Here is a 27,316-nt window from a genome sequence, read left to right as displayed (position 1 = left end):
ACCCATCTAAAAGGCAAGAAGAAATGCAAAGCTGTCTGAACATAATTTTCATTATAAAAATATCCCCTCCACTAGAAATATTCATAATTTACGGAAGTGAGCAATTTAAAGACAATTTACGTACAAGGCAACATTAAAAACATATCTACAAAATAATCAACAAATAAAAAAAAGTGACTAAATATGATTATGTGCACTCCTTTTTTGCAATGAGGAAAGCAGAGAAAGTGTGCAAATGGAAGCACATAGACGTGTCTGACAGCCTTCAGCACTGCAGGTATTGGGAACATGGACAATTTAAAGCATTTTAGGGTAAGGTATTCTCTGTTACACAATTCTAAATCCAGAGTAAGTCCACTGAAACTAATGAAATTACAACATAAAGCAAAATCCAATCCCTAGTTTGTTGGCTTTTAAAAAACTTGATCTATTTTTCTGTGGCTTTCCCCAACACCACTCATCTGAAGTCAGTTTCTCTGAAGTGAAGAATATGTTGCTGTTATACTTTTAGCCGCCAACAAAAAAACAAAACAAAACAAAAAAAACCCAACACTAAGTCAAGTCCTAGTTCAGCACGCCCAATTCAGTTTAACAAGGTACCAACCAGACCAGGAGGCCTAAAATTAGACGCACCAGCTACGCCTTTTTTTCCAGAGGCATGTGCAGTAAGACCATATCACTACTTTGCCTGATTTGCTATTTGTGAAAGAGCAGGGCACTGAATTAAAGCAAAATCCAACATGAGCAGGCAGGCAAAGTGGAATAATGGCCTGGAATACACATACAAGCTGATTCTGTGATTGTCAACAACCATACAGACTTGTGTGGTTAAGGATTCACCGAGGTGGGAAACTGATCGTTAGTTTCCAGTCCTCATTCTGAAAACCTCTCTTTCTTTGTTTTTTTTTAAATCAGTGTACAGGTATTAAATGGGTATTCTGAGGCTATGAGTTCTGATTTTAAACCAAAATAAAATCTGGATGTGCATACATTCAAAAGCAGAAAAGCATTCCTGCAGATGGCCCAGCCCATCTACTTTTATCAATGGCTCTTAACAGCTGGTCTACTTAATTTTCATTTTTCTAATTAACAGGACAAAAGCTCAACATCAAAAGAGTGAATGTAACAAGAAGTGATATCAGAAACAAGAGAGCAAAGAAAAACAAATCCAACCACCAAATTCACCATTAATGCTGTTTAAAAATCTAAAAATGATTAAAAATCATTGTAAAAATAGCAGGAATTAAGTTTTTTACTCCCTTTTCCTCTCCTGTCCCTGTAATGAAAACTGGTTTTCACAGCAGAATTAAAAACATTCAATAAAAATAAGTGTCTACGTTTTAAAATTAGAGATTCATAAAACAATAGTGATAAACTACACCCACGATGTACTTTATGAGACCATTAATACATGCCTTAGGCAGCTGAAGTCCTTCAGCCTTTGGTCTTGTGCCTCACAACACACCCAAAGTATATATTAATGGCCTCATAAAAACCACACCCTACAATGACTTATAGTTTAAACAAACATACTTGTCTTTCTCTTTTCCTCCTCCAAATATTGGATGAAGTAAAACTCCGCCAGTCTTCAGTTCATATACCACTATTTGGTCTAGCTCCTAAAAAGTACAATATAAAAAAATGTATATATTGTTAAACAGAAGAGGCTAATTACTGGGCTTTCCACTGTTCTATAAAGTGATTATTTCTTAACCTCAGAGATCAGACCTGAACAATAAAAAGTGAAAATGTATTTGAAGTAATTTTACTAATTCAATTAAGAAAAAAATCATAATCAATATTTTAGCACCAGAGAGCTAGCAATATTTACAGGATTACAATGAAGAACAGATGTCCATCATCCATGCAAACAGAAATAAAACAGTAGAACTGAATAACAGAGCTAAAGTTTAATATTCAATTGATAACATACCAGAGTAACTTTGCTATTCACTTTCCTACAGTATAAACTTCCTCTGATCCCCTGATGAGTAAAAGCAAGGGACTTCAACAGTATCTGGGAGTTAGAGGTGATTTCGTTTCCAAGGCAGATTGGTTTTGCGTTTCCACTAAGAATAATCTATCACCTGTGATTACTACTAGCACTAGGAACATAGGAATTGCCATACTGGACCAGTCCATCTAGTCTTGCATCCTGTCTCTGAAAGTGCATGGTACCAGCTACTTCAGAAAGAGATACAAGGAAACTACAATTAACATCTTCAGGGAAATTTTCTTTCTAGCCCCCATTAATTAGAGGTTGCCTTATTCCCTAAAGCACAAGGGTTCATGACCATTTCAAAATCTCTTGGTTGAACTAGTGTGCTTTACAACTTCAGAGCTCTTTGCAAACATGATTATTCAACATGAAACAGTAATGAGTATTGAGAAGGAGCTGTGAAAGAGAGAGAGTTAAACCTGTGTAAATGAGTTACGTGAGAAGTGATTCCCTCTCTCCAAAAATTTAACTACTAAGGCCAGTCTCACCATGAGCTCTCTCTAGGCAGAACCCTGTGCAGAACTTATTGCATAACCAAAGCCTAATATTTCTACCTGTAAAGATGATAAGGCAGTTTTGAGGAAACATGGTCAGAATATTCAGTCTATAACAAATCCTAGTGTCCACTTGATTCATCTTAGCACCCCAGATTCATATTGGCCAGCTTCGACATTTTTGTGATGCCCCAGGATGCATCATTCAGTGAAGTCAAAGCTACCAATTGGATTCCTCTGGGATTATGGAGGCAGCCCACAGGACAGCAAGTCAATGGCATTTTTATTATTAAGTACACTTTAGAAGTTGGTGATATATTATTTTAGATGCTTTGGTTTAAAACACAAGTATTTTGCAAAACACAGGCTATAACACAAAGCCAAATACATTTTATTAATTTAATTTTACAGCCTAAGAGCTACATACACAAAAGGATTTAGGCACCTAATTGTTACTTTAGGAGCCCGAAACCCAGAACCAGGCCCTACTGGGATTCACAAAACCACCGCTCAGCTGCCGCTGAATCCTATCAGTTCCCAAACTCACTCAGCACCTAAGTTTTTGTAGTAAAAGCTCCTTAAGTGCTTCTGTTTCTGCCTCTGTGCTCTGCAGCTGCACTATCAGTGTCCAGATGCCCTAGTGTGATAAATGAACCATGGGAATATAGGCATTCCTCTGCTCTACTTGTCTGCAGAGTTTGATCCAGAAAGCATGCTCAGAACTCTCCTACCGGATCAGGGATCTTAATGAAAGAGTCATTGGGCGTGAAAAAGAGAGAAGGAAAATGATTCTATAGCCTGGTTAGAGCACTCGCTCAAGAGGTGGGAAACCCAGGATCCAATCCCCCTGCTCCAATGACATTTTTTATTTATCTATGTAAAGTGGAACAGCTTCAACAGGAGAAACTCCACATCAGAATATCCCCTAGCCCAGTGGTTAGGACGCTCACCTGAGAGGTGGCAGATCCCTGTTCAAAGCCTTTCTCCCAATCAGGCAGAGGGGAAACTTGAACCTGGGGTCTCCCACATCCCAGGTAGTACCCTAGCCATTGGGCTACAAGTTATAAGGAAGGTCCCCCTCCCTCCTCCATCCACCCCCTCCCTCTGCTGCTTCTTGCAAAAATTGTGTAGACATCTGATGCCAAGATGCCTCCCCCCAGTCTGGATTTAGGTGCCAAACTCCCTAAAGTGGGGTGAATCTTAGGACACCCCCTCTCCTTGGCATCTTCCATTGGCTAGCTTAGGCAGGGAGCTCCATAGTGTGTGACTTTTGTGACTTCTCATTCTTTGGTGCCTATCCCTCTCCATTCATTATACAGGAAGCCTGAATACCTAATTCAGGCTTTGTGGATCCCAGTGATTTTCTAGGCAGCTAAAAGTTAAGCATGGCAACACTCAGCACTGCCACGCCTAAGTTCCTTTATGAATCTAGCCCTAAAAGAATAACAGGCAAATATTTTGCAAAATGATGCTATATGAAAAGTTACCACAGCCCCTATTGGGTCACCTCCATAGTTCAAGGAGAGATCCAATGGTAGCTCTGACACCAGAAAATGATGAAGCAGAATCAAGTAATATACCTGTATCTGAGTTCCAGTATCAATATCTGAGGTTTAAAAATCACATTCTTCTTTTCTCCCTTGTTACTGGGAAAGGAAACGGACTATAAAGGGGAAGCAATGACAATGGTTGTGCAAAAAGTAAACAGATTTAAGAGAAATATTTTGTTTCGAGATTTCTTCCATCAAGTATTTCACTTGTAACAACAGGAGATAAAAGAAAAGGAGTACTTGTGGCAGCTTAGAGACTAACAAATTTATTTGAGCATAAGCTTTCGTGAACTACAGCTCACTTCATCGGATGCATTCAGTGGAAAATACAGTGGGGAGATTTATATACATAGAGAACATGAAACAATGGGTATTACCATACACACTGTAACGAGAGTGATCACTTAAGATGAGCTATTACCAGCAGATGATGCTGTCGTCGTCATGAATAGATCAGAATATGAACAAGAGGCTGCCAGGCAGCTCTCCAACATCACTTTCTACAAGCCATTACCCTCTGATGCCACTGAGGGTTACCAAAAGAAACTACACCATTTGCTTAAGAAACTCCCTGAAAAAGCACAAGAACAAATCCGTACAGACACATCCCTAGAACCCCGATCAGGGGTATTCTATCTGCTACCCAAGATCCATAAACCTGGAAATCTTGGACGCCCCATCATCTCAGGCATTGGCACCCTGACAGCAGGATTGTCTGGCTATGTAGACTCCCTCCTCAGGCGCTACACTACCAGCACTCCCAGCTATCTTTGAGACACCACTGACTTCCTGAGGAAACTACAATCCATCAGTGATCTTCCGGAAAACACCATCCTAGCCACTATGGATGTAGAAGCCCTCTACACCAACATTCCACACAAAGATGGACTACAAGCCGTCAGGAACAGCATCCCCGATAATGTCATGGCAAACCTGGTGGCTGAACTTTGTGACTTTGTCCTCACCCATAACTATTTCACATTTGGGGAAAATGTATACCTTCAAATCAGCGGCATTGCTATGGGTACCCGCATGGCCCCACAGTATGCCAACGTTTTTATGGCTGATTTAGAACGACGCTTCCTCAGCTCTCGTCCCCTAATGCCCCTACTCTACTTGCGTTACATTGATGACATCTTTATCATCTGGACCCATGGAAAAGAAGCCCTTGAGGAATTCCACCATGATTTCAACAATTTCCATCCCACCATCAACCTCAGCCTGGACCAGTCCACACAAGAGATCCACTTCCTGGACACTACGGTGTTAATAAGCAATGGTCACATAAACACCACCCTATACCGGAAACCTACTGACTGCTATTCCTACCTACATGCCTTCAGTTTTCACCCAGACCACACCACACGATCCATTGTCTACAGCCAAGCTCTACGATACAACCGCATTTGCTCCAACCCCTCAGACAGAGACACACCTACAAGATCTCTATCAAGCATTCTTACAACTACAATACCCACCTGCAGAAGTGAAGAAACAGACTTACAGAGCCAGGAGAGTACCCAGAAGTCACCTACTACAGGACAGGCCCAACAAAGAAAATAAGAGAAAGCCACTAGCCATCACCTTCAGCCCCCAACCAAAACCTCTCCAATGCAACATCAAGGATCTACAACCTATCCTGAAGGACGACCCATCACTCTCACAGATCTTGGGAGACAGGCCAGTCCTTGCTTACAGACAGACCCCTAACCTGAAACAAATACTCACCAGCAACCACAAACCACACAACAGAACCATTAACCCAGGAACCGATCCTTGCAACAAAGCCCGCTGCCAATTGTGTCCACATATCTATTCAGAAGACACCATCATAGGGCCTAATCACATCAGCCATACTATCAGAGGCTCGTTCACCTGCGCATCTACCAATGTGATATATGCCATCATGTGCCAGCAATGCCTCTCTGCCATGTACATTGGTCAAACTGGACAGTCTCTACGCAAAAGAATAAATGGACACAAATCAGACGTCAAGAATTAGAACATTCAAAAACCAGTCGGAGAACACTTCAATCTCTCTGGTCACTCGATTACAGACCTAAAAGTTGCAATTCTTCAACAAAAAAACTTCAAAAACCAGACTCCAACGAGACACTGCTGAATTGGAATTAATTTGCAAATTGGATACAATTAACTTAGGCTTGAATAGAGACTGGGAGTGGATGGGTCATTACACAAAGTAAAACTATTTCCCCATGTTTATTCCCTCCCCCCCTCCACCCCCCACTGTTCCTCAGACGTTCTTGTCAACTGCTGGAAATGGCCCACCTTGATTATCACTACAAAAGGTCCCCCCACCAGCCCCGCTCTCCTGCTGGTAATAGCTCACCTTAAGTGATCACTCTCGTTACAGTGTGTATGGTAACACCCATTGTTTCATGTTCTCTATGTATATAAATCTCCCCACCGTATCTTCCACTGAATGCATCCGATGAAGTGAGCTGTAGCTCACGAAAGCTTATGCTTAAATAAATTTGTTAGTCTCTAAGGTGTCACTAGTCCTCCTTTTCTTTTTGTGAATACAGACTAACACGGCTGCTACTCTGAAACAGGAGATAAAAGTGTTCTGTCAGAAGTATGATTAAGTTGATAGTGTCCCTTTAAATTGTAATGCAAAACTATATTATTTGGTTTCTACCTTACCTTATCTTTAAATTAAAACGTATGCATGCTTTACAAGAACAAACCTCTTTTGTCTCATTACCTTCTTAATCCAGTGGCGATATTCATTGACACCAAAGGTTTTTTTCATCCAAAGGCCATAAATATAGCCAGAGATTCCTTTCAGCACCCACTCATCTGACCTGCAATAAGAAAAAACTATGAGACATCTATAATGTCTCCTTGACTTGCAGGGTATTTTGAACTAGCCAAGGGCAGCTCATGCTTCATGTTTCACTGATGCACACATTTCAGCCGGTTATATAACTTCTCAAGTCTAAGTCAATAGGAGCCTGATGAGCTGTGAACCGATTTATGTGAGATTTGCACCTGGATGGGATTCATGAAACCAAAGAGCCAGTTAAAATTGTGAATTTCTTTTACAACAGAAGCCCAGATTAAAATATAAAAATTGATTTTAGCTGAAACAGTAACAATAAAAAAGATTAGAATACTTACTTTAGTAAGTATTAAAACCCATGTCTGTCTACATAATCTTAATTGTTTGAAAGCTACTTTAATGTGATAGACAGGAGTTAGACAGTATAGTGCATAGAAAAGACGGACACAAAATAATCACAACTAAGTATGTACAAAAGTATGCTTAAGGCTATACAAATATGAAAGAAGCAGTTCCTACTCAGTAGAGTCTCTCATCAATATTGAAGTCAAAATATATTAATTGATTCACAGATTCCAAAGCCAGAAGGGACCATCATGATCATCTAGTCTGGTCTCCCGTATAAAACAGACCACATAGTACTTCCTCAAAACAATTCCTAGAGAATATCTTTAGTTTTGCCACCCCAACCATCTCATGCTTGGGTAGATGCCTGTGAGAAGTGCGCTCTGAGGAGGGATATGAATCTGCAGAAGGAAGCCACTTGGTGAACAATAGCATCAAGTTCCAAGCACAAGAGTGGCATAGATGGCTGCAAAGATGTGAGTGGGAGAAAGAGCACCAAAGGGGCCCTTGTAAAGGGCACTAAGGTCTTGTCTATACCAGTAATTTGCCCCAATTACAGCTATTAGTGACCAATCGAGTCTTCAGCACAGCTAAGATACATCAGGGCAAATAGTTCAGAGTAGCTTTGCCTAGTCTACGCTAGGAGTTTGCACTGGTGCCACAAAACCCGTGGTAGGCCACTGATGGCTGAAATCTATAGTATAGGCAAGACTTTACATGAATGCTAACAGGCTGATGGACAGGTGGGTAAGAATAGAAAGAAACTGCAAGAGATTTTTGATGGGTAGAGTTGTACAGTTATGCAGGTGAGGCACTCCCCATCCTCGTAAACTTGCCCAGCCAATCCCATTCTCTTTGCTCCCAGACTTCTCCCTCCCGCTGCCAGCTCCCAGGCCCAGTATCCACCCTCACCAGGCTTCTTGTCGTAATCCACTAGTTCTCCCACTGAACAAGTACCCTTTTATTCCTTCTGAAATCCAGTCAGGCTGCTTCTTTCTCCACACTGCCTGGGTGGCAGCAGATGGCAATACTGAGAGCATAGAAGAGAGTCTCTGTGCCATCAGTTCTAGCGCCACGTACTACAGCAGCCTTCAGTAGCTGGGAGAAAATCGCAGGGAAAGTCATGATCAGCCCCTGTGGCTCTAATCATAGACTTTAAGGTCAGAAGGGACCATTATGATTGTCTAGTCTGACCTCCTGCACAACACAGGCCACAGACTAATGTAGGTGGAATCTTCAGAAAATTTACCTGCCAAACTCTAAGAATATGTGCATATTTTTCAAAGGCTTATAACTTGGCCAAATTTGGCCAAATTTTCACAGGAACATCAAAAGGCACATCCTTCAAACAAAGGCAATCCCTCTGCCAAATTTCAAGTCTTTGTTCCAAAGCACATTGGCACTAGAGCTTCTCAGCAAAACAGTCGTAAGAATTTTTTTAACATGAGAAAAAACAGTATTTTTCTCTTATCTTGTTTTCAGAAATAACTATGCAATTTTTCTTAAAACTTTCAAATTCAACCTGAGGCAGAAAGCCGACATGGAAAATTTCATATCAAATAGTTAAGGTTTGGCAAAATGATAAGCAACTTTATAAAAAAAAATCTTAATGGAAAGCATTGGGAAACTTTAACTAAAGGCAGCACTAATAGCTCTACCTATGACGTGAGATTAATCTTCTTTGTGCATATCTAAATGCCCAGAACCACGGTCTAACACATCATTGTGAGATATACTTTTTCTGAACAGATTAACCTATTCCAGAACCAAAAATTCACAGACCTGATCAGCTTGTATGGGTCCAACAGCTACAGGTCTCAAAAGGCTAGTTAGGACCCTTCATTCATCATTTTTTCATAGAACCCTTACAATTTTTTTATTTACTATTACAATCAACCTCTAATGTCAGATTCTGATCTCCTAAGATTAAGTTCTTTTACTCACTTTGCCCGACCTTATTTGATAATGACTACATACATTGGGTTATATAATTTCAGTAATTAGTAGCTGGTGGGAACAATGTTTTTTCTTTATTTTCTCTTTCAGCAGGAAACCAAACAATTTCTCTTGAATTCTTATTCACTGATGATCCTAATGATCTGTAATAATTCTTCTAAGGATACTGTTTCGCCTACTGTTAGGGTAAAATGCAACATGCAAATTATACTTCCAAAATATCCTATTACTGTTTTGTATATAGTACTATTTTATGATACTCACCAGGACATTCTGGATATAAAACAGCCAAAAAATTGCTGAGCCAGAGCCTGAGCTAAGTATCTCCTTGTCAGTGGAGTCTCATCTATAATCATTGCACTGTGTAAAAGATTTGTGCTAGACCAAAACAAAAAAAGAACATAAGCACAATCTACAAGAGAAGGAAACACAATAAAAATAAAATACAATATGTGATACTATAATTTGGGAATCTTTCACTGTTTAGCCATGCAAATAACTTAATTTCTACTTTTCTTCTAAATAACCTAAAGACAGCCCCTTTAAATAACCTAAAGATCTCCAGCTGTTTTCACATGCATATAATGCTTCTGTCCCAAATACAGAACTAATGCTACAGAACTTTGCTTTTTGTGTTTTACATGGTGAAACTCTATGGATACATGGCACCTTTTTCCAGCTGAAGAAATACAACGAATTGTCAAACTTCTGTAAGACAGCTGCACTTTATTTAACACGAACTTAAATGTTTTATGTGACTGCAATTCTGATTACAGAAAGCAAACTGCAGCCTTGCAAGTGCTGGGTTTTGTTTTGCTATTTTAAATATAAATGTCTTTGTAAAAAATATAAGAAACTTATATTAAAAGACAGCAGTATGGACAAAGGCCAATATTTTCAAACTTGGGTATCTTAAGTCACGCTATGAAGTCAATATGAGTTGTGGACATTCCACACCTTTTAAAATCAAGCCCTTATTTAAGTATAACTTTAGGCACCCAACTTAGAAATTTTTGGCCCTAATCTTCTCATCACCTGAAAAGGGATGGGTTCTCTCTCAGCACAAAGTTTTAGACATATAAGCATCATAAATACTAACCTAAAAATACTCATGGAAGCATAAGCAGCTACTTCAACATATGCTTCATCTACAAAAACAGTCTTGAAACAGGAGTAAGGATAGCGACAGGTAAGAATCTCCTCATAGAATTCAAAGACCTCATGAAGGTATGACGTGGTGTGTTTGAGCAATGGGAGAAGCTGTGGTAAACAAAAATGAGTCACCTGAAAAACAAAACAAAATTAATTTAATGGGAAACGTAGCAATATTTAAATATATAAATATCAAATATTAACATTACATAACATTTAAAACAAAGAAAAAAATCAAAAGAAAAACAGTGTTGTCCCTATGTAAGAGGCCACTGGAATGTAACAGAAACCAGCACTTTTATAGCTGTGGTAACAGGTATCATGGAAGAAAAGGGCATTGTGATGCCAATCTTAATTGTGAGAGCTGCAACAGAAAAATAATTTATTTGAAAGGTATTGTATAATGAGTCAAGGTACATAGGTATGCAGTACTAAACTTTTTAAGTTAGCCCATTCACCAGCGTGCACTATAGGTCAACACACAGACACTATTTTGGACCAGGAGATTGGGAAGCATTCCAAAGGATGTCTACCTACTGATGTCTACTACTCAAAAGGCATAACTTTTTTTAAAAATCCATCAGGTACCTTGTTGAACACTATCTTCCTTCACGCAATAATGCATTATTTTATATTGGACAGTAGCAAGTGAATCAAATGTTGCTCTTACAAAAACAACGAGGAGTACTAGTGGCACCTTAGAGACTAACAAATTTATCTGGGCATAAGCTTTCGTGGGCTAAAACCCACTGCATCTGATGAAGTGGGTTTTAGCCCACGAAAGCTTATGCCCAAATAAATCTGTTAATCTCTAAGGTGCCACAAAGACTCCTTGTTGTTTTTGTTTTTGCTGATACAGACTAACACAGCTACCACTCCGAAATGCTGCTATTGTTATTTAGTTTCAAACACATCATATCCTCATCCTAGTAAGTACCTTTTGTTATTGTTATTTCCCCAAAGGTTACTGTGCAATTGGTAACAATGGACTGGAATTCTGACAGGCGTAACACCATTGATTTCTGTGGAGTTACATCAGCCATGAGAGTCTTTGGATCAATGCCTCCAAACCATTAAAACACTGCAGAAATGTCATTTCTGTTTCTTTATCACTGGATTTTTCAGATCACTTCCACTAATTTTTATAATAGATATTATATTTCCCACATAATTTTTAAAATATTTAATTTATTCCTGTGAAAGATATCAGACTGTCAGCACTGGAGACTAAAGTCTTCAGTTGTTCAATAGATCAAATACAGCATACACATCAGCAGTGTAGGTTTGCCAACAAAACCCCCAATACCCTTGAACTCCAACCAAGAGGGACATAGATGGGCCACTTCCTGAGGTGAAAAGTAGTTTAATTTGCCTGCCTAGTTCATCTTCAGTCTCTCTGAGAATATAGACAAGAGTATAAATCATAATGGCTCATTTTGTGGACATGGACAATACAACAGGCCACCATGAAAGACTCTTGCTACCAATTTATTCATATAAGCCATTGAACTATGTGGTAACAACTTGTAGTCACTATGAGCACTGGCTTGTATTTAAAACTATTTGAAAATGTATCCTTTTACCAATTCCAACTAATCTAGTTTCCTGACTTCTACCTAGAGTTTTATTTCAGAGATACCTTTATTAAATCCTGTTAGGGTTTTGTAACACTAGATCAGTATCATCCCATAATTGTACTAGCAGAGACTGGTATGTTAACCAAATATCTTTCTTGGACTGATACTTGCTGGATCTAGCTGTAGGCACTAAAATGAAATAAAGTTACCAGTTCTCTAAAAAGGAGAGTCCTCTGAAGATTATTACCTCATGCATGTACGGATCAACAAGGATTTCAAAGGGTCCTATGGCCAGAGAGATGTTAGAAGCCGCAGTTGGAATAGTCAGCATGTAATGAAAGGTCTTCTTTCTCATATCATGGGTATATATTGTTTCCACCAAATCTCCATTTGAAACAGCCACCATTGCAGCATCTACTGTATATTCTAGTTTCCATGTGCACAGTTCAGAGTATGAATCAACACAAGGAAACCAAAATCTAGAAAAAAGATTAGGATGTTAAAAAAGAGAAGAATAAGAAAACACTACATACTTTTCTTTTTTATGACAACTTTTTCCTCTCCAATTCCAGGCTATATATATTCCTAAATACTTTGGTACTTGGCATGCAGGCAACCCCACTCTACAGCTCTCACACTTCACACAAGTCTGCCAGCAGTGGAAGCTTCTTTGCTACTGTTTCCCATTAAATTATGCCATGCAGACTTTAGAAATCTCCAGTGGTTCATTTTGTGCCAGACTCTGTTGAATTCACTCCAAACAGAAGTTTGAGATTAAGCAACTGACATTTTCCACAAGAAACTAAATTAGAAAACTGTGGAATTATTACTACGAGTATTTCCAATATGCTGAGATTCTATAAAATACTCAAGATCTGTTTTGCAATATAACATTTGAGGATTAAGATTCTTACCTTGTAGAATTTTGATATCCACAAGAAAAGACATGGGCCCCTCTCTCTGCCATGCTACCTTCTACATTGGGCACCACAAAATGAAGGCCTCCCTTTGGCTGGTCCAGAGAAAAATTTATATGCACCTTTAGGACTTTTAACTCTACAGCAGTAAGAAAGCAACCATGTGTTTAGTGTGTGTATGAAAGCAATTCATACAAAATGTATTTTACAGAAAACATTCACTTAAGGCTCAAATCTTGCAAGGTACTGTGTTCCCTCAATTCTCATTAACTTCAGGGGGAGTGGAGAACATTCAACAATTCACACAATTGGGCCATTTAAAGCTTAAATATTGCAACGTACCATCAAGCTATCAAACTATTTTCTATATTAAAATTTTATATTGATGAAAACCTTCACTTGTGGTTCCATTTCACCTTCCAACACCCCAATACTAAAACATCTTTACACTTGCACTGTCACTGCTGATCTGTTTTCCCAGCAAATGTTTTCCACAAAAATTACATGTAATATCCACATTTTATCCCCTTTCTCATTTACACATTTCTTAAAATATCCTACTACAGTTAGAACTTTGTAGGCAACTGCTAAGTGTCTTTGCTTTTGTTTAGTTTCCCAGAATCTTGTGTGTGAACTTATAGCTATCCTTCTGTACATTAAGACTGACTGCTCAGAAATAAAGTTCAACTGATTTGTCCACTAGATTCCACCACAGTCTTAATATAGCTGCAACAATTAAGCTTCAAAGTGACACCATCAACTTAAAAATACTATCTGTTTAAACATTTTTTCCAAAATTCTGACAAGTACCACCTAAAACAATACAACTGAAATGGAGGAATTAAAATATTTCTCTTTCTAATTTGTGCATTTGATAGCACTGCATGCACAGACAGTTTCACTGAACCACTACTGTCAGTTTTCCATGTTAGTATGGGTCTTTTACACGTTAACAGGGAAATGTGGTGGTAAAATCACAAAAATTGATAGGACAATTCATTGGAAGTGCAAAACCTTAAACTACCTTACATATTTAACAGAACCGATTTCAAATTAACAATTGTCTCTTGAAATACTTGACATTTATATGGCATCTTTTGTGCATAGATTTAAAAATGCTTTATAATAAATATTATACCTAAAAAATCAACTGTGGGGCAGGCAAACAATATAACTATCTTAAAGGAGGATGAAATAAGGAATTAAATGACCTGCCCGTAATTAAATGATCAAATTAGTGGCTGACATGGAGCATTTGAAAATGTGGTGCCTGAGAGCACTAACCACCCACTCCCTGGTTAAAACACCCAAACGGAGTAGACTGTCTGCAAGCAAAACCCTATATATCTGATTGACTGCCTGAGTCTGGCACATTTTTACTACCTTATTCACCTTTCCTTTGGAATATGCTTAGATAACTAGGATTAAATGTGATCCATATTAGAAAACAAAACTATATTTAGACAGTTAAGGCTGCGCCAGGAAACATCCCATCCACCAAGAATCTTAAAAGTACAGATATACGAACGTAAAGAGGAAGACGTGCATTTCACGGCACCTCCACACTGCCTAGAACAGCATTTCTCAAACTGGGGTCCGCAAGGGTACTCCAGGGAGTTTGTGGGCCCCACTGATTAACTCAACTCATCTTCTTCCCTCCCAGCACCTCCCACACGATGGGGAACAGTGATTCCACAGCATCCAGGAGGAGGTGCTGGGAGGGAAGAGGAGGAGCAGGGATGGGGCTTGCTTGGGAGAGGGAATGAAAAGAGGTGGGGAAGAGGAGGAGCAGGGGTGGAGTGGGGATGGGGTCTTGGGGGAATGACTGGAGTGGGTGCAGTGCCTGGGGCTGAGCAGGTGGCTGGGGGAGGGGGGTCCATGAAAAATTTTAAATCAAAATGGGGGTCCTTGGGTTGCTAAAGTTTGAGAACCGCTAGCCTAGAATGTTGTCAATAGTGCACTCCGACACTCCATAAGGTTTCATTTCCAACAGATACCAAAAAGGATTATGTAACCAAACTTGATCAAACGTCCACTGTGAGCAACATCTTAGTTGGAGTACATTATTGACAGTGTTGTAGGCAATATGAAGAAGAAAAGGAACGCACACATCTTTACATGTTCAGTAGTTATTCCCTGACTGTTTCCTGGAGCGGGGCGTGTAGCTTTAATCAATAAATAATGCTAATAAACTGCATAGTAATTTAAACAGCAGTTACGGGGAAATAATTCATTACTCTAGGTGTGTGTGTTCTTAAATACAGGTTTCTGTCATTTCCCGAATCCTTCATTTAGAAAAGAAATCCATTCAGCATTCCACTGGTAAGATAAATACTGTGCAGCAATAGTTTTCTGGCTAAATAATGAGCACAGTAATTATTTCAAAACAGTTTCTTATCAACTGGGTGACATGGTCGCCTAAAACCTGCACAAAATATTAGCAAACTATCCCACATAACAGAAAAGAAGGCGAGGAAGAAAAAAAACTGTGAAATGGGGTTTCCCTAAATGACAATGTGACCGTCTAAGCTTTGTAATAGATACAATAGTGCTAGCCATCTGATAAAGGTATATAAATATTAATTCTATTAAGGCTAGTTGAAGGTATTTTTAGGACAGATTGAGTTGTCTAAACCTGCGAAATGAGATGTTTGGGATGGATCTAGTATTATTTTAGTTTTTGTGGGTATAGTTGAAATGTATTGTACATATAGTTGCTGTCAAATGGTCAAAAACAGTGGGCTGAAATGAAAAGTTGCTACTGGTACCATGTATAACATACTTCTCCCCAATATACTACTCGTAAATACAATAAGTATCAACTACTAAAGGACACCATCATGGCAGAAGCTTAATCTAGGAAAGATTGATGTAAATACATCCCAGAAAATATAAATTACCTGTTATACTGATGCTCTTTTGATTCTTTGTGAAAACAGTTAATTGTTCCAGCACAGTTATTCCAGTCTACATATGAATATACATTTCTCCCTCACAATATGTACCAGACCACCCACACACAAAAATAAAATAAAATCAAACCTCCCACAATGTGACAGTCAAGAGAGATATGTAACTTTAAAAATCGATGAAGATATGAAAATATGCATATCCTTACCAAAATATGCCTAGTTGGCTCCGATATACCTTGATTTAGTTTATGAAAATAATTTTAACTTGCAAGATATTTGGCTTTCACCAATAGACTTAAAAAACAGAACTCACTAGAGAGGGGTAACTGAACCGTTTTCTTAACTATTGTGAGGAAAGCTCAAAGCCATGAGTCAGAATGCCCTTTCAAATTATCCTTGTGAAAATGGATAGCTTCAGATGACTGATGTTAACAGGTAAAACATTACCCCAAAAGCCTGTGCATTTAAGGCAAAAGGGCTATTTTTAAAAGAAGCTCTTGTGAGTAAGGGGTAGTTTAGTCACTCTTGTGAGCGATGTGTGGGCCAGATCCACAAAAATACTTGGGTGCCTAAACCCAAGAGTAAGTACTGCTCCCTCAATTGCTCCTGTTGAAGCTGTTCCATTTTGGATAAATAATCAGAGTAATTGGGTAAGAGGTAGAAAGAGAAAGAAGATGATTCTAATGCCTGCTGTTTAGGGCATCCCCCTGGAGGGTGGGAGACCCAGGTACTAGTACCCCTGCTCCGGTGATTATTTATCCAAAGTAGAACACCTTTAACAAAACATCTCATAGCTCAGCGCTTAGAGCACTCTCCCAAGATGTGTGGGAGACCCTTGTTGAAATCCTCTCTCACCTCAGGCAGAGGGGAGAATTCAACCTGGGTCTTCCACATCCCAGGTGAGTTTCTAACCACTGGGCTAAAAGTTATAAAGTTGGGCATCAAAACCATCTCTTCCTCCTCTTCCTCTCATTTTGCATTAAGCAAGGCACGTACTTAACTCATTCTCAGAAAAGAACAGCTTAGGCACTTAAATTGATAGATTCCAAGGCCAGAAGGCATCATTGCGATCATCTAGTCTGACCTCCTGTATGATATGGGCCATAGAACTTCCCCAAAATAATTCCTAGAGCAGATCTTTTAGAAAAACATCCCATCTTGATTTAAAAATGGTCACTGATGAAGAATCCACTGCAACCCTGGGTAAATTGTTCCAGTGCTGAATTACCCTCACTGTTACAAAATGATGCCTTACTTCCAGTTTCGATTTGTCTAGCTTCAACTTCCAGCCACTGGATTGTGTTAGACCTTTTTCTGCTAGACTGAAGACCCCACTATTAAATATTTGTTCTCCAAGTAGATACTTACAGAGCCTAATCAAGTCACCCCTTAACCTTCTCTTTGTTAAACTAAATAGATCAAACACTTTCAATATATCACTATAAGGCATGTTTTTTAATCCCTTACTAATTCTTATAGCTCTTCTCTGAATCGTCTCCAATTTATCGACAACCTTCTTGAATTGCAGGCACCAGAACTGAGTACAGTATTCCAGCTGTAGTTGCACCAGTGCCAAATAAAGAGATAAAATAACCTCTCTATTCCTATTCCAGATTCCCCTGTTTATGAATCAGATTGGAAGCTCATGCTCATGTTCAGCTGATTATCCACCACTACCCCCAAATCTTTCCCAGAGACACTGCTTCCCAGGATAGTCCCCCATCCTTTAAGCATGGCCTACATTCTTTTTTCCTAGATGTATATATTTACTTTTAGCCATATTAAAATGTATTTTGTTTGCTTGTGCCTGGTTTACCAAGTGATCCAGATCACTCTGAATCAACGACCTCTCCTCTTAATTATCTACCACGCCCTCAATTTTTGTGTCATCTGCAAATTTTATCAGTGATGATTTTATGTTTTCTTCCAGGTCATTGATAAAAATATTAAATAGCGCAGGGCCAAAAATTGACCCCTGCGAGACCCTACTGGAAACACACCCACTCAATGATTCCCCTTTTACAATGATATTTTGAGACCTATTTTAGGTAGCCAGATTTTAATCCATTTAATGTGAGTCATGTTAATTTTATATCATTCTAGTCTTTTAATCAAAACGTCATGAGGTACCAAGCTCTACAGAAGTCTAAGTATATTACGTCAACACTATTACCTTTATTAACCAACTTGTAATCTCACTAAAAAAAAGTATCAAGTTAGGTTGACAGGATCTATTTTACAGAAATCCATGTAAATTTGCATTAATTACATTACCCTCCTTTAATTCTTTATTAATCTAGTCCTATGTCAGCTGCTTCATTGCCTGGGATGGATGTCAGGCTGACAGACTTATGATTACCTGGATGATCCCTTTTACCCTTTTTTAAATTGGCACAAAATTAGATTTCTTCCAGTCTTCTGGTACTTCCCCAGTGCTCCAAGACGTACTGAAAACCAACATTAACGTCCAGCGAGCTCCTCAGCTAGCTCTTTTAAAACACATGAACCTGCTGATTTAAAAATGTCTAACTTTAGTAGCTTCTGTTTAACATTCTCTAGAGATGCTGCTGGAATGGAAAGAGTGTTATCACCATAGATGAGACTATATCATGTTTTTTCCCCATATACAGAAGAGAAATTGAACACTTCTGCTTTTTCCGCATTATTATTGATAATCTTACCATCTCCATCTAGTAGTGGACCAATAGCATTATCAGAATTCTTTTTGTTCCTAATATATTTTTAAAACTCCTTTTTGTTGTCCTTATCTCTGATGGCCAGAGATTTCTCCTTATGTCCTTTTGTTTCCCTTATCAATTTTTTTTTACAATCGCTAACTTCTTATTTATATTCACTACTATCAACTTCCCCTTTCCTCCCTTTGTTATACTTAAAAAACGCCCCCCCAGCAAAAAAACCCCCAAAACCTAAGCCATCTGACATCAGTAGAGAGGTTCCTGGTTGTGAATTGCAAGCAGGCAGGTGTCTCCCTTGTAGCTCATATTAAGTTGCCTAACTCCATGAGGGGACAGCTTCTCCCACGAGCTAGCTTAGGAGGCTCCCTGTCGAGCATGCTAGCTTTTGTGAATCCCATTCTCAGGCAGCTCTCTCTTCCCATTCATTGTAAAGGCTAACTCAGGCTCTGCATGTCGCAATGCTCCTCCAGTTATTAGTTAGGTGTTGCGACACTGATTGTTGCAACACCCAAGTCCCTTTGTGGATCCGGGCTTTTTATTCTTTCCAAAAAGGTGTTGGTGGGGGGTTTTTGTGGGGAAGGGGAAAGAGTGATCCTAATTTAATCTATTATTTATGTTTACTTAAATCTAATGTCTTTCAATACAAAATGCCCTAGCTATCAAATCTGCAGTACCTTAATTTAAGTATCAATATGGTCTCTACACTTTACCATCAACATGTTTCCACAGCTCCGAAGGAACCTTAATGCAGAGTTCTCCATTTCCAGCATCTGGGTCCACAGCACTGACTGCAGCAGCATAAGCATTGGAAAAATAGTTGAGATTTCTCCTAAAAGTAAAACAAAACTCATTTCAATTCTTAAAATGCACATTCAAATATGGTATCAGCGCAACTTTTAAGCTTATGCTCTCTGATTGCTTTGGCTCTTATTATAATAGCTGTCTATATCATTCTTGATATGATAAGCATTAAACAGAGAAATTTAGACATAACAAATTGAGAAGTATCGAAAACAATAGTGCTTTCTTGGAAAAATCAGGCTTATAAAAATTTACTAACAAGTATACAAAACAGAAACAAAAAAGGTCTATTCTTAAAAGAATCTGAACATATGTTATGTAAAAAATAATCTGACAACCCACTTACTCACGTAAGTGAATATCTAAGGTCAATATGTTGAACCATGTGGAAAGTATGTTTTTCAGGCCAGGATTTTCAAAAGCAGAAATCTACCATTAGGCTCCAAACTTTAGGCATCTAAATAAGTCACATATTTTTCAAACTGCTTAAGCACTTAACTGTTCCCAATGACTTTCATGAGAGTTACAGGGAGGTCAGCATTTTGAAAATAACTTCACTTAATATTAAATATTACTAAATACTGTTGTAGAAATCTACTTTCAGGTACCACTTTGGAAAACCTTAGCCTAAATGTATACAGTGCTCTCAGAAACCTGATTTAAAAATCTAATTCTCACCAACAGGGAGGAATTGGTTGCGAATCTGAAGGTGGAAGGAAATTTGGGTGGAAGTGATCATGACAGATTTCATGAATCTAAGGAAAGGAAGAAGTGAGAGCAGCAAAATAAGGACAATGGACTTAAAAAAAGCAGACATTAAATTCCGAACTGCTACGTAAGCTCCCATGGGAAGAAAATATAAGGGCAAAAACTGTTCAAGAGAGCTGCGTTTCTCAAGGAAACAATATTAAAGGCACAACTGAAAACTATCCCAATGAGAAGGAAAGGTAGGTAGAGGCCAATATGGCTCCACCAAGAGCTCTTTAATGATCTGAAAATTAAAAAGAAATCCTACAAAAAGTGGAAACATGGACAAATTGCTAGAGGAGTAAAAAATAATAGTGCAAGCACGTAGAGACAATCTCAGAAAGGATAAATCAGGAACTGAGTTACACGTAGCAAAAGACAGAAGACAATAGGAAGAGGTTCTTTAAATACATTAGAAGCAAGAGAAAGAAAGGACAGTGTAAGTCAGTGGATCTCAGTCTTTCCAGACTACTGTACCCCTTTCAGGAGTCTGATATGTCTTGCGTACCCCAAGTTTCACCTCACATAAAAACCTACTTGCCTACAAAATCAGACATAAAAGTACAGAAGTGTTACAGCACACTATTACTGAAAAATTGCTGACTTTCTCATTTTGTCTGTATGAAATTTTAGTTTGTACTGACTTTGCTAGTGCTTTTTATGTAGTTTGTAAGACTAGGCAAATATCTAGATGAGTTGACGTATCCCCTAGAAGATCTCTGCCTACCTTCAGGGATACACAGACCCCTGGTTGAGAACCACTGGTGTAGGTCTCCTAGTTAGCAGGGAAGCAAAGCTAATAACTGATGACATCAAGAAAGCTTAGGTGTTTAACACCTATTTTGCTTCAGACTTCACTAAAAATAGCACAATTACTATTAACAAGGAGAAGGAAATCAAGCCAAAATAGGGAAAGAACAGGTTAATGAACATGAATTAGATGTATTCAAGTCTGTGCGGCCTGCTGAAATTCATTCTTGGGTACTTAAGGAACTAGCTGAAGCAACATCGGTATCTTTGAGAATTCATGGTGGTCGGGTGTGGTCCCAGAGGATTGGAAAAGGGCAAACATAGTACCTATCTTGTAAAAAGGGAACAAAAAGGACCCAGGGAATTATAGATCAGTCAGCCTAACTTTGATACCTGGAAAGATACTTGAACAAATTATTAAACAATCAATTTGTAAGCATTTAGAAGATTAAAAATAAAGTTAACCGGAATAGCCAGCATGGATTTGTCAAGAACAAATCATGCCAAACCAACCTAATTTCCTTTTTTGACAAGGTTACTGGTTTAGTGGATGGGGGGAAGCAGCAGACATGATATATCTTGATTTTAGTAAGGCTTTTGACATAGTCCAACATGACATTCTCATAGCTAACTAGAGAAATGTGGTTTAGATGAAATTGCCATAAGGTGGATATTGTTAAGTGCTGAAGGCTGGAATGTCGTTGCTGTGCTAGCATTGTCCAGGTGCTGCTTTGAGCTGTTACAGCTGCTCAGTGTTTCTCTCTCTGGAATGCCAACGTTATTAACACAAAGCATAGAATGCAGCTTGTTAATTCAACAGACCTCAATGTTATTCACCGTGGTTCGGTGATGAAGGCAATCAGCCAGGTTTATTGCCCTTAAGGCACAGTACGAGTGTCACAGTTCCATGGTTACAGGTACATTAACACATGAGTGCCCAGTAGCAAGGAACAGTTCAGTCAGCAGCAGGAATTTCTGCTGTCTCCTTGGCTGCACAAAGGGTTAAGGCAAAGAACCCCAAAATTTATAGACTAAGAAAAACAACTTATATACCACCTCACGTGTTTCATGACGTCCGCTTGTTACCTCCTTTTGTATCATGCTCCAGGTGTCAGGGACAAAACGTCCTCTTATTTAGTATTAGATCAGGATCTTTCTGAGCTAATATTTTGGAATGTGTTTTCACACATACTCAATATCTGTTGCTTCTTAGGAATGCCTGTGTTTTAGCAATGCTCGCAATACTTTTGCCAAGATCATACATAGGACCGTGAACTTGTAAACATCTACTTTAATACATGACCTAACGTTGGTTCACAGCCTCTGGTTCAGACCTCAGATCTTACACCAGGCCCAGTGCTCCAGGCTCTCTCTAGCTCCTACAGTGGGTGCAAAAGTGGTTGAAAGAACATAATCAAAGAGTAGTTATCAATGGATCACTGTCAAACTGGAAGGACTTATCTTGTGGGGAACCAACAATGTTTTCATTAATGACTTGGATAATGGACTGGAAAGTATGCTTATAAAATATGTGGAAGATACCAAGCAGGGAGGGGTTGCAAGCACTTTGGACCACAGAATTAGAATTCAAAACAACCTTGACAAATTGGAGAATTGGTCTGAAATCAACAAGATGAAATTCAATAAAAACAAGTGCAAAGTACTTCACTAAGGATGGAAGGAAAAATCAAATGCGCAACTCCGAAATGTGAAATAACTGGTGGGGTGCTAGTACTGCTGAAAAGGATCTAAGGGTTACAGTGGATCACAAATTGAATATGAGTCAACAATTGTGATGCAATTGCAAAAATGGTTAACATCATTCTTGGGTGTATTGAGTGTCATATGTAAGACACAGCAGGTAACTGCCCCACTCTCATTAAACATGAGTGAGGCCTCAGCTGGAATACTGTGGCCAATTCTGGGTACCACACTTTAAGGAAAGACGTGGACAAATTAGCAGGAGTCCAGAGAAGAGAAGAGAAGAGAAGAGAAGAGAAGAGAAGAGAAGAGAAGAGAACAAAAATGATAAAAGGTTTAGAAAATGTGACCGATCAGGAAAGGTTAAAAAGAAGGGCATGGTTAGCCTTGAGAAAAGGAGCCGAGCCGCCGGAGAACGACCAGGTAACAGTTTTCAAGTATGTTAAGGACTGTTGTGAGCAGGACGACAAACATGTTTTCCATGTTCACTGAAGGTAGGACAAGTAGTATGGGCTTAACCTACAGCAAAAGAGATTTAGGTTAGCTATTAAGAAACTCTTTAACTCTACAGGTAGTCAATCTCTGGACTAGACTTCCAAGGGAGGTCGTGGAATCCCCATCACTGGAGGCTTTTAAGAACAGGTTGGCCAAACAATGATAAGGGATGGTCTAGGTATATTTGGTTCTGCCTCAGCACAGTGGGCTGGACTTGATGACTTCTCAAGGCCCCTTCCAGCCCTACATTTCTGGGAATGAAACAGGTTTTTAATTTGGTAGTCCTTTTCTCTGCTTTGGTTGCTGGATACAAATTGTTAAACTTTATATGCTTTTCATACCACATACTGTATTGAATGTTGGAGCTCTGGCTTTAACTCACAAAAGCACAGAAAATCATAGTTAAGAATCAATTCTCCAGTGGTACCCAGCTATAACTATCCCATCATTAACACTATCCTATCTGCATCCTGTTGCCCATAAATACTGGACTGTTTATGGTCAAGTTTGAGAGTTTTCTTGATTTTGTGGTTTTACATCATACCTTAAAAAAAAAACACTCTCTTAAAAGAATGTTAAACTCTGAAGATCAAGAACACTTTTCCAGTATAAATCTTCTACAGATCATTTTTTTTTAAAGCTTGCTTGTTGAAGATTGACTGTGCAACATCACACCATAAAGTATATTTTAAATTGCTCATCACCTTTCATCTCAAAGTATCTAAAGCATTTAAAAGCTCACCACCAATGAAATCCAGTCATTGTGGGAATGGAGGGCTGCAACCACACAGAAAGCCAGCTCATAATGTGTTGTACAACGGTGGGCAGATGAACAGTTTTGACCATAGATACCAAAGCAAACTTCCATTCTTAGTAAGAGGGCCATGAAATCGAAAGTCCACACAAAGTAGACATGACCTCATTTTATATCATTACTTTCTTTTCATCTGAACGCAATCCCTATCCACCATCCAGCGTAAACTACAAACTTCATTAAACTCAATTTACTGTATCTTATTTGGAAGGAAGAAGGGCTAAAGATCATCTAGGTGTCAAACTTTAAGCTTAGATACTCAGCCTTCCCCACCTGTGCCTTGGCTAAAAAAATAAACTAAGGTATACTGAGAACATATCAGCAGTAGGACTGAGAACATTAGGAACAGTAAACTAGACTAGTTTGTTTGAAATCTTCTCATCATAGAACATTAGCAGAAAATGCGAGCATCTGATTACAGAAACTCCAAAATCCCATGTATTAACATGATCAATTTTTCCTATATTGTAGTTGAAGTGCTTTTAAAAGGTAGGATTCCCACAAAGAATCAGTCACATGAATGGTACCAGTGAGTTCAATTGGACTATTCACAAATGTAAAGTTACTCAAATGCTTAAGTCTTTGCAGGACTTGGGGTGAGAATGAAAAAAGCAAACACTGTATGAAAAAAGAAAAGGAGTACTTGTGGCACCTTAGAGACTAACAAATTTATTTGAGCATAAGCTTTCGTGAGCTACAGCTCACTTCATAACAAATTTATTTGAGCATAAGTTTTCGTGAGCTACAGTTCACTTCATCGGATGAAGAGAGCTGTGGCTCACGAAAGCTTATGCTCAAATAAATTTGATACTCTCTAAGGTGCCACAAGTACTCCTTTTCTTTTTGTGGATACAGATTAACATGGCTGCTACGCTGAAACTGTATGAAAATAATTCCTTAATTCACTCATGCCTTAATTTAGTAATTATGGCAAGTCACTACCAAAAGAAAATAAAAATTAACAAGTCAACTTTAATTTTAGTTTTAAATTTGGGTCGGGTTGTTTTGTTTTAACTCAGTTTAATGTAAATCTGATCCTGGGAATGTTAACATTTTCTGTCTCTAATTATTGGCAAGGGATTCCTTTCCAGTATGTCAAAGAATTTGTTCAATTCTGAGGAATCGTGGTGAGATTGTGGTTACATTTTAAATTCCAGTGGATTCACAGACAGGAAAAGATTATTATGATGTAAAGAGAAAGGTAGGCTCTATTGATCTTAATAGTCTAACATTTTAATATAAATCAGTCTTTATTTTGTTCCTTTTATTGTGGAACTGTATCATGGTCCAAATCAAATGGGTGATTCATTATAAAAGGAATCTATTAGAGGATTAGTACCATACAGCAATCTTTTCATGGCTAGAAATGTCCTCTACAAACTGGATATGGCTGTTTAAAAATAACCCCCCACAGTTATAGACAAAAATTACAGGTCAAGAAATAATGATAAATGGTTCTAATTTACCAATGTGGACTGATTGAGAGAGAATAATATACATTCACTTTCCAACTCCCCCTAATGATGCAGGAACCATACGTCTCATTTTAACTTTCTGTAACAAAATACTCAGTTTAACATTGTTTTAAACATGCTTCTAGGATATGAATAAACACTATACATGAACATGAATGCTGAAAATATGGCTTCATTCTTCCATGACCCTACACTTACAAGTCCTTAAACAGCAACACCAAGTAAACAAACTATTAAGGAGAGTGTATTTCTTTGCCATTTTACTAAAAACAGTAAAGAATTCTACAGTTATGGTAATCCATGAGTTTATCATAGCAGGTTGCAGATGTAGCAGAATAAAGTCTTGTACGAAAAAGCAGTATTCACTCAACTGCTTTAAAATTGAAGTCCTCCAATGTTTAACCCCCCATCCCCAAAAACAAAATATAAAGAAGCCATTAAAATATTACTTTCCACATTAAAGACAGAAACAGAGTCCACTAAATGCCAGGTTTTTTCTACATACTTTATACAATGTAGTTCTATTTCTAAACCTGTATTTACCAAAACAAAAGCATTATCAGAAAATTGGTAGTCTGGTAAAGTAAAACCTAGAAACTGTATAAAATAAATAGTGGTGTCTTGAGTTTGAAACACATGACATGATGGGAGAGGGAAAGTTATATAATTGCTTATGTTAAACAAGCAATCCAAGCTGTGAGGAAACATCTTGATTCTAAATGGCATTAGTATAACACGCTACAGCAGGAAGTAGTACAAGTGCTGAATATTATTATAACCATAATAGTAAAAATAGAAAATCTGATATCTATTCAGTGGCCTGTTCAAAACAATTTGATGGTCTAAGTCCAGTTCCTAGAATACAGAAGGAAACATCACAAGACAAGTTCAGGGCAACTGCATCTGCATTTCCCCCCAGTGATTCAGTAAGGGTACCCACTCTTGGCTTTCAGCTCCTCAGCTGGTGCCTCTCTTGGGTGGAGAGAGACATCTCTCTCTGTTTTGCCCAGAGTATTTTCCAGGCTTGTCAGTTACCTTGCCTTCACTGTGTAACTTCCAGCACAGACAGGTTGCCCTAGAACACCTTCTTCCTTTCTCTTTCGATACAGATAACAGTATATATTGTTTCATAATACTATCATTGGTATTCCCTTTAATCCCTTTATTAACATATCTGAACACACTATTGCCCTAACTGCTTGTAGCGAGGAGGCGTGGCCTCCCTCAGACACGGACACGGAGTGGAAGCCATAAATCGCCGGGTGGGTGGAACCAGAAGGGCCACGCCCTGCAAGCCAGAAACAGAGGGGCAGGACAGGAAGAGGAAGCATAAAAGGTCAGCCCAGCAGCTCATTCAAGAGGTGTGGAAGGAGACAGACACTCCTTCCCGGCTGCCGGAGCGGGATGCCAGAACCTCTGCTGCCCTGACGACCAGCCCGAGCTTCCAGAGAACCCTACCACTCCCAATGCTGAGGAGCTGCTATCGCTCCCTTGGCAAAGTATCCCAGGGAGACTGACGGGGAGAGTAGGAAGCAGGCCAGGAGAGCCAGACTACTGTCTGGCTGTGGTGATGCCAGAAACACTGTCAGTGTGTTGTGGATGGATTTTCCGCTGACCCAGTGGCACACCACTCTGCCACTGTTAGGGCCCTGGGCTGTGATGCAGTGGAGTTGAGCGGGCCCGCGTCCCCCCTACCACCCCACCCCTGGGATGGCAGTCTAAGTTCCCTGTAAGCTGCGCGGTCACACAGCAGCCTATGTAGTGCTGCACAGGCGCTCAGGGTACCCGCCCAGCCAGGACCTGCCGCAGCCAGGGCAGGGGACCATAGGCGCCAACTTCCCCTCTAGCCAGGGGGGACTCGACCCCCCCCACCTCTTCCCCCAAGTCCCCGCCCCTGCCCCACCTCTTCCCCCTGAGCGCACCCTGTCCCTGCTCCTGTCACACTTCACCTTCATATTGGTGCATGTAACAAAATTCATTCTGCAGATGTGTGGGAAAAATTAAGAGGGAACACTGGTGGCAGTACTTCCCCTCCTTAAGCCAGGAGGCCTGTGCTCCTTGGGCATCCCTACTGGAGCCTCACAGACTGTGCTTGGTGCTCCCCCCTCCCAGAGCCCCATAGACTGTGCTTG

The 27,316-nt window shown here is 39.2% G+C and overlaps 1 protein-coding gene across 1 annotated transcript in view; it reads right to left on the bottom strand.

Moving 5' to 3' along the window:
- TAF2 (TATA-box binding protein associated factor 2) overlaps positions 1-27,316 on the bottom strand; it is a 105,303-nt gene that overhangs the window by 66,560 nt on the left and 11,427 nt on the right. The window contains exons 4-10 of the mRNA XM_074943908.1: positions 19,112-19,230; positions 12,791-12,932; positions 12,124-12,355; positions 10,247-10,431; positions 9,412-9,525; positions 6,769-6,868; positions 1,534-1,619 (exon numbers count right to left, since the gene is read on the bottom strand). Coding sequence (XP_074800009.1) covers positions 1,534-1,619; positions 6,769-6,868; positions 9,412-9,525; positions 10,247-10,431; positions 12,124-12,355; positions 12,791-12,932; positions 19,112-19,230 — 978 coding nt within the window. The remainder of the gene's footprint in view (positions 1-1,533; positions 1,620-6,768; positions 6,869-9,411; positions 9,526-10,246; positions 10,432-12,123; positions 12,356-12,790; positions 12,933-19,111; positions 19,231-27,316) is intronic.

The sequence above is a fragment of the Natator depressus genome, chromosome 2 (genome assembly GCF_965152275.1).
Source record: "Natator depressus isolate rNatDep1 chromosome 2, rNatDep2.hap1, whole genome shotgun sequence".
In the NCBI taxonomy this organism is placed as follows: Eukaryota; Metazoa; Chordata; order Testudines; family Cheloniidae; genus Natator; species Natator depressus.
The sequence above is the reverse complement of the archived record's forward strand: the minus strand, read 5'-3'. Positions and strand labels throughout refer to the sequence as shown.